Raw genomic sequence first — 8291 nt, forward strand, 5'->3', positions numbered from 1 at the left:
CATAGGTGAGGGTAGGGACGTAGATCGACCGGTAAATTGAGAGCTTCGCTTTTACACTCAGCTCCCTCTTCACCACGACTGACCGGTGCAGCGTCCGCATTACTGCAGCCGCAGCCCCAATCCGTCTGTCGATCTCCGGCTCCCTGTGTTTACACTCAGTCTTTCAAATAGATGCAAGTGAAACACAGCAGAAAATAAATAAAGTCAAAGACTCAGCGGTCCTGTTGCTCTATTTTCACCTGTAAAGCAGGAGTGGGGTAGGTGGAGGTTTACCCTGGTGCAGGTGTGCGCGGTCAGTGGAAGAATCCGCGAGTTTCTCTGTGAGTTTCCCATTACATCAAGCATTCCCAGCACACCTTCACTGTACTTTTAGGTGTTCCAGTCCTGTTCAGCATTCTCCTTTGCCACCTGATCAGTTGACAGCTCAGCACCTCTCTTCACCCGAGAGGAACAAACCCTTTCATCCACTGGGAAAAACCCCAACAAGACTTTTTAACTGTAATTGGCGCCTCAATAAAGACAGAGGTAATCATAAACAAAGTTACTGGTTTGTTTATTCAATTGTTTATTCAGGAGCATTTGGACCCAAAAATGCCAGCAACGTCACCTGTGATGTCGGACTTAACAACCGGATTAGGTCATAGTACCTTTTTGAAACCAGGGAGGGAAATGGCCACACAGGAACAACAACATGGTCCCCGAGTCTAACAAAAAGCCAGAGAGAAGCAGCAGACATTTTCCTCTGTGGTAACTCCTAGTTCTCTGTTCTAGTCTTAGTTTTCAAGTTTCATAACTTTAGTTCCTTGTTTCCAACTTCTAGTTTTTGAGTGTTTGCTCATTAGTACCCTTTGTGTTTGGATATTTCTATACTGCAAAATAAATCTTCCTCCCTTAGTTCACTCCTTTGTTTTGAGTCCTGCATTTGGGTCCTCCTCCTGACTCCCAAACAGCAAGTGAGAACCTAACTATGCTGAACTCACTTTGGAGTACAGCAGCCAAGTGATGCAGTGAAGATAAACACTAACCGGCCAGCCAGTCACAGTCTGCTGATACTGCCTTCATGAACTAAACAAGCAGTCACTGTAAATCATCCAAGGACAATAGTTGCAGTCAGAATAATTGATACTCATCTATATATGAATATCTACTGACTCATTGACCTTCAAATATTTCAAACAGGTCTGCTGGCTGAGAGACAATAAATGATGATGTGTTTTATCTTTCATTTGCTCCTGTTGATCCTGAAATGACCAAAGATGCCAGGAACTTTAGCTAAAGTAGACCCTGAGCACATCACTGCAGGTAAACAACCACGACTCAGAGTAATAAACTGGACTGGAGCCACAACACTGATGCTCTTTACAGGAAGGGTCAGAGCAGACTCCACCTGCTGAGGCGGCTGAGGTCATTTGGAGTCCAGGGAGCGCTTTTAAAGACCTTCTATGACTCTGGTGGCATCTGTCATTTTTTACAGTGTGGTATGTTGGAGCAGCAGTTTATCGGCAGCTGAGAGGAAGAGGCTGGATAAACTGATCAGGAAGGCCAGCTCTGTTCTGGGATGCACCCTGGACCCAGTGCAGGTGGTGGAGACAGAAGGACTCTGGCCAAAATAACATCTCTGATGGACAGAGTCTCCCAGCCCATGCATGTAAATGTTGCTGCAGAGCTGCTTCAGTGACAGACTGCTGCATCCTCGATGCATGAAGGAGCGTTTCTGCAGGTCCTTCCTCCCTGCAGCTGTCAGACTGCACAATCAGAACTGCTCCCAACAAACACAGATGTTTACATCAGCGCTGTAACTGCAATAATTTAATCAACCAATTCGCACTACAACCTGCTCTGCCTCTTATCTGTAGTTATTTTTATTTAATTTAATAAGTGTACAGTACTCTGTATATAGTAACCATTGTCCTTAATGTAAATATGTAAGAAAAATTGTGTATGTTTCTGTTCTGTGTCCTGTGTACTGTTTGTTTGTATATGTGTCTTACTGGCTGCTGTTACAAACAAATTTCCCCTTGTGGGACAATTAAAGGATTATTCTATTCTATTCTATTCTATTCTATTCTATTCTATTCTATTCTATTCTATTCTATTCTAAACAGCACAGCCAGTTATACAAAAAATTGTTTAATATCATTGACAAAGACACTGATATGCAGTTAACGCACCCACATTTTACACAGACTTTCAAGCGCAGTCAGAAATATCACAAATATACAAAAACAGCCTGTAAAAGTACACGAGACACCAAACAGTTTCACAGAAGAGCCGACCGCACCTAAAGGCAACCGGGATGGTTTTACTAACAGCTTTCTCAAAGGAGATTTTACGGGGGTCCTTGAAGGCAGCACAAAGACAAGACTGCTGCCATATTAAAGGAGCAGTCCCCTCATTTTGATTCCAGCCCTTTAAAGGAAAACACCAATGTTTCCAATCAATCCATGGCTAAGAAATATACACATATACACACAGATCAATAACCAATCATCTATAATCAATCTTCTGTGCTTGCTGTCAGCTGGAAACCTCACATCTCCGTCTACAATATGAACGTAAACACATTACGAGGTTTTCACATGGCAGCAGACTCACACTGGCAGTGTGTTGGTCCAGTTAGAACTGGTTTGTTTTGGTCTAGTCCAGTTTGGTCTGGTCTGGTTTATTTTTTCAGACGCTGAGAGTCTCTCAGTAAGTCTCAGTCCAAGAAGTGACCCAGTGTTTCGGGGACTTCCTGTTTCGACATGAGGAAACCTGGTCCTGGATCAGGAATCCATCAGCATCCATGTGCTGCTGTTGTAGGTCGTCTTTACCCATGATCCTCCCCTGATGGAGCGCCACCGCCCGCCACACCCCCTGACGCACAAAGAACCCACACTGCAGAGAAAAAGAAGGATCAGAGACCTTGTGTGTCCACAGAGACACGGAGGCAGTGAACAGGTGACACAGGTGAGTTTGCTGGGATAACCAGTGATCTGCTGAAAGGCAGATTCATACTGGTCCTATTTTGGGGTGATTTCCCATAATTCCTTGCATTGACAGCAAACTGAATATTTTTTGGTTTACGGAGTCTGTCGGGATTTGTGTGTGTGAAATTTGATTTGATTGGCTGCAAAAATCTAGCAGGTGTGGCCACAGACACATTAAAGGGTGAGCCCGCTTAATTTTTTTCTGCCGTTTTCCGTTAATGTGTCTTTTGTGGCTCCTTTCAGAATAAAAGCTCCATCAAATCTGCAGAGAAAAGCCAACAAACACAAGCAATCACATTTTTTGGTGAGCTGATCAATCAGAAAAAGTAGAGCAGATGGAAACAGGAGGTTACTGAAAGTCCAATGGTTCCTGAGATTATGGATGAAACAGGTTTTATTATGGGAGATGAATTTGTGGGGATGCCATTATTAGTAAAAACCTAGAATTGATCAAATTTAAGACAAAATTTCAAAGAACCTCAAAGGATCAGTGCTGACTATTTTAAGCAAGTACAAACTTTTTAACTTTGATCTGACTCAGCACTTTTCATAGTCTCAGTAATCAGTTAGTAACCCTTCCACCTCTGGTCCTTACAGCCGGGCTCTCTGGCTGCGGTGCCCCAGCCTCAGATCTCCTCGGTCAGCCTGTCGTTCTCAGATGGCTGGCTCTTCATCTGGGCCTTCTGGGTCTTTGCCTGGTACAGCTCCCTGGTGCTGGCTCTCCTGAAGAACCCACACTGAACAGCAGGGGGCGACAGACAACACTTTACAGAGATAAAGCTCACGATACAGATGAATGATGAATGGTGATGAGTGGTGATGAGTTGATGCTGCTCTGAAACCTAAAACTGGAACCAGTCTGGCAGTGCAGCAGAGCTGGAGCCATCTTTCAGAAGCACTCTTGAGTTTTCGGAGATGGTTTGTAAATCCAGCTCAGGAACAATGATTTCACTGGAATCATTTAAGACTTTTTCTCCCAGTTTCTATGCCAAATGAATAATTTAAAGACTTCCTCTGATCAAAATCATCTTTCAGTTTACACACAAAACACCAGGAGGCTGAAATTAAGCTGTTATTATAACAATATATGAGTACTGTGGAGACGGGGGATAATATCCACTTGTAAAAAGTTTCCCTGGACTATGACGTTATCTGCTGCATCATTTCTGTATGTTAACACCCGGGTTACCTTCCAGAGCAGCAGACAGATGAGAGCCAGCAGCAGGACACCTGCCAGGGCAGACAACATGATGATCCATAGGGGGGCGCCAGAGTCCACCTGTAGCCCCAAATCTGGATAGATGTAGACCTCAATCTGCAGAGAATACCTCAGAGATTCAGCAGGAAACTACAGCCACATACAGTGAACTGTGAAGGAGGGTGCAATGGTCCTTAGGGGGCACTGGCTGCAATCTGTTACCTGCGAGCTGTGAGACTCCATGTTCACGGTGGGTTTGTTGGTCTGCAGCTTCAGAGATGCCTGACCTTGAACCAAGACAATGCTCGCATCGCTGTAGTCCTGAAACACAACAAGAAGCGATAACTGGCCATGAGAGGATGAAAAAGACAAAAAGTCCTGATATCTGAGCACAGGTGTTTGCAGGTTTGGGGACAGAAATGCTTTCTGAGCTCACAGGATGACATTTTTTGCATTTCAGAGGTCTTAAGAGTTTTCATGCAGTATTTAAATGATTTAACGAGGGTTAATTTCGACAACACTTTTACACACAGACAAAAAAAAATCTACTTTAAAAAGAAACCAAAAATAGAAACTATCAATCTAAATAAAATGTAACAAATAGAATAAAAACCACTTGTCTCTGTAGTTGTGATGCGGACGGTTTAGTCTCTTTAAGCTCTAGTTTTGAATTCTTCTGGTCTCCGTCAGAGATGGGCAGCAACAATTCAATTCAATTTGCGCGGCGCTAATTCAGATCAAACTGAGGTTATTGTACTCGGCCCTGAAAAGCTTAGAAATATGGTATCTAACCAGATTCTTACTCTGGATGGCATTACCTTGGCCTCCAGTAACGCTGTGAGGAACCTTGGAGTCATTTTTGACCAGGACATGTCCTTCAAGCACATATTAAACAAATATGTAAGACTGCTTTCTTCCATTTGTGCAACATCTCTAAAGTTAGAAATATCCTGTCTCAGAGTGACGCTGAAAAACTAGTTCATGCATTTATTACTTCCAGGCTGGACGACTGTAATTCATTATTATCAGGAAGTCCTAAAAACTCCCTGAAAAGCCTTCAGCTGATCCAAAATGCTGCAGCAAGAGTCCTGACAGGGACTAGAAAGAGAGCAGATTTCTCCTGTTTTGGCTTCCTGTTAAATCCAGAATTCAAAATCCTGCTCCTCACATACAAGGTCTTAAATAATCAGGCCCCATCTTATCTTAATGACCTTGTAGTACCATATCACCCTATTAGAGCACTTCGCTCTCGCTCTGCAGGCCTACTTGTTGTTCCTAGAGTATTTAAAAGTAGAATGGGAGGCAGAGCCTTCAGTTTTCAGGCCCCTCTTCTGTGGAACCAGCTTCCAGTTTGGATTCAGGAGACGACAGCTTCAAGGCTTAAACTTTATTTTTGCTAACATGCATAGTTATACAAGTATAACACACAGTGAAATGTAGCCTGACACGCTCCTCGACATGTGCAAAAATTGGTGGGGTGTGTGTGAAAGAACATATATATATATATATATATATACATATAATATATAAACTATATAGTATATACACTGGGTGAATGTGCAGTAGTAGCAGCAAGCAGGTGAATTCTGTACATTAATATGAATAGACATCTGACTATTTTACAGGATAGACAATATAAACATATTTAAAATTAAAGGAATTGAAATGTACATTGTGCCTTGGTTTAGTGTCTGGAAGAGTCCTGTCTCAGTCAATTATAGATGATGTGAGAGGGCGGGTGTGTGTGTTTAGGGCACGGATGGCTTGGGGATAGAAGCTCCTCTTGAGTCTCTCTGTCCTTGCCCGGAAGATGCGGAACCTTCTACCAGATTGCAGAAGTTGGAACAGTTTGTTGCCAGGATGGGACGGGTCCTTCAGTATCTGCGCTGCTCTAGTCCGGCATCTCCTGGTGTAGGTGTCCTGAAGCGGGGGGAGAGCAATCCTGCAGCAGCGTTCTGCTGTACGGATCACTCTCTGGAGAGCTTTTTGGTCCTTCACACAGCTGTTCCCGAACCACGATGTCATGTTCTGTGTGAGGATGCTCTCCACAGCGCCTGTATAGAAAATCCTGAGGATCTTTGGAGAGACCCTGAACTTCCTCAGTTGTCGTAGGTGATACAGGCGCTGCCTAGCCTTTTTGGTCTGGACCTGAATGTGGGCAGCCCATGTCAGGTCTGAGGAGATGTGGACACCAAGATACTTGAAGGACTGCACCCTCTCCACTGGAGCTCCATTGATGATAATGGGCTTGTAGTCTCTGTGCTGACCCCTTCTGAAGTCCACCACCAGCTCCTTGGTCTTGCTGACGTTCAGCTGGAGGTGGTTGTCCTGGCACCACGATGCCAGATTCTTCACTTCATCCATGTAGGCCGCCTCATCGTTGTTGGAGATGGCACCCAACACCACTGTGTCGTCAGCAAACTTCACAATGGTGTTGGAGCCATGGGTGGCCACACAGTCTGAAGTGTAGAGGGAGTAGAGCAGTGGCGAGAGGACACATCCCTGAGGTGCTCCTGTGTTGATGGTGATGCTGTTGGAGAAGCACCTGCCCACCCTCACCACCTGAGTTCTGCCAGTGAGGAAGTCCAACACCCATGCACACAGACGGCTGTTAAGTCCCAGATCCCTCAGCTTTGTGAACAGTCTGCAGGGCACTATTGTGTTAAACGCTGAACTGTAATCAACAAACAGCATTCGCACATAGTTACCCTGTTTCTTGTCCACGTGGCTGAGAGTGGTGTGTAGGACGTGGGCGATGGCATCCTCTGTGGATCTGTTGGATCTGTAGGCGAACTGCAGCGGATCTGTGGTGTCTGGGATGGAGGAGGAGATGATGTTCTTCAGCAGCCTCTCAAACACCTTCATTACTACCGAGGTCAGTGCAACTGGCCGGTAATCGTTCAGGGATGAGGGTTTGCTGTTCTTGGGCACAGGGATGATGGTGGATCTTTTGAAGCATGTGGGGACCACAGACTTCGCCAGGGACTCGTTGAAGATGTAAGTGAACACACCTGCTAGCTGGTCAGCACAGCAGCGCAGCAGACGGCCGGTGATGCCGTCTGGCCCCGCCGCTTTCCTTGTGTTCACTCTCCTCAGTGCCGCTCGGACGTCATGCTCCGCGATGCTGGTCACCGGTCTCTCGCTGATGACGTCACTGTCCTCGGTAGTCAGGCGGTAGATAGCATTAGCCGCCTGGCTAACCTCGAAACGGGCGTAGAACCGATTCAGCTCGTTGGTGAATGCAGAGTCGGCGTTGATCGGCGCAGTGTCCCTGGCTTTGTAGTCCGTAATGGTGCGTAGTCCGTGCCACATACTCCGTGTGTCGCCCTGGTGGAAGCGGGACTCCACACGTTCCCGGTACCGGCGTTTGGCATCTCTCACCGCGCGCCGCACGCCGTATGAGGCCGCTTTGTAGGCGCTCATATCGCCAGTGGCGAGACCCGCGTTGTAGGAGGCGGTCCTGGCGTTTACTGCAGTGCGGATCGATCTGTCCATCCACGGTTTCTGGTTTGGGAATGTGGTGACTCTCGCAGTGGGGATAATCTCCTCCGCTAGCATATTGACGAAGCATACTGCTACTTCCGTAAACTCGTTGATGTCGACTGCGCATGCTCTGAACATGTCCCAGTCGACGTCGTTGAGTGCGCCTGAGACAGACACTATCTCTACTTTCAAGATCAGGCTTCAAACTTTCCTTTTTGCTAAAGCATATAGTTAGGGCTGGACCAGGTGACCCTGAATCCTCCCTTAGTTATGCTGCAATAGACGTAGGCTGCCGGGGATTCCCATGATGCATTGAGTTTTTCCTTTCCAGTCACCTTTCTCACTCACTATGTGTTAACAGACCTCTCTGCATTGAATCATATCTGTTATTAACCTCTGTCTCTCTTCCACAGCATGTCTTTATCCTGTCTTCCTTCTCTCACCCCAACCAATCACAGCAGATGGCCCCGCCCCTCCCTGAGCCTGGTTCTGCTGGAGGTTTCTTCCTGTTAAAAGGGAGTTTTTCCTTCCCACTGTCGCCAAAGTGCTGCTCATAGGGGGTCATATGATTGTTGGGTTTTTCTCTGTATCTATGAAGCGCCTTGAGGTGACTTTTGTTGTGATTTGGCGCTATATAAATC

The 8291-nt window shown here is 45.9% G+C and overlaps 1 protein-coding gene across 4 annotated transcripts in view; it reads right to left on the bottom strand.

Annotated features, from left to right (window-relative positions):
* Positions 1-2049: 2049 nt before the first annotated feature.
* Positions 2050-8291, bottom strand: part of LOC102308279 (integrin alpha-3) — a 39002-nt gene continuing 32760 nt past the window's right edge. Inside the window, exons 23-26 of one of the 4 annotated variants that reach the window (XM_042215727.1) lie at positions 4390-4488; positions 4159-4284; positions 3565-3706; positions 2051-2877 (exon numbers count right to left, since the gene is read on the bottom strand). In XM_042215727.1, the coding sequence (XP_042071661.1) occupies positions 3596-3706; positions 4159-4284; positions 4390-4488 (336 nt within the window). In that variant the 3' untranslated portion in view covers positions 2051-2877; positions 3565-3595. The other 3 variants (XM_042215726.1, XM_042215725.1, XM_042215724.1) reach the window with 3 other exon arrangements.

Source organism: Haplochromis burtoni, unplaced genomic scaffold, assembly GCF_018398535.1.
Source record: "Haplochromis burtoni strain Fernald_Lab_line unplaced genomic scaffold, NCSU_Asbu1 Contig_806, whole genome shotgun sequence".
NCBI classification, from domain to species: domain Eukaryota; kingdom Metazoa; phylum Chordata; class Actinopteri; order Cichliformes; family Cichlidae; genus Haplochromis; species Haplochromis burtoni.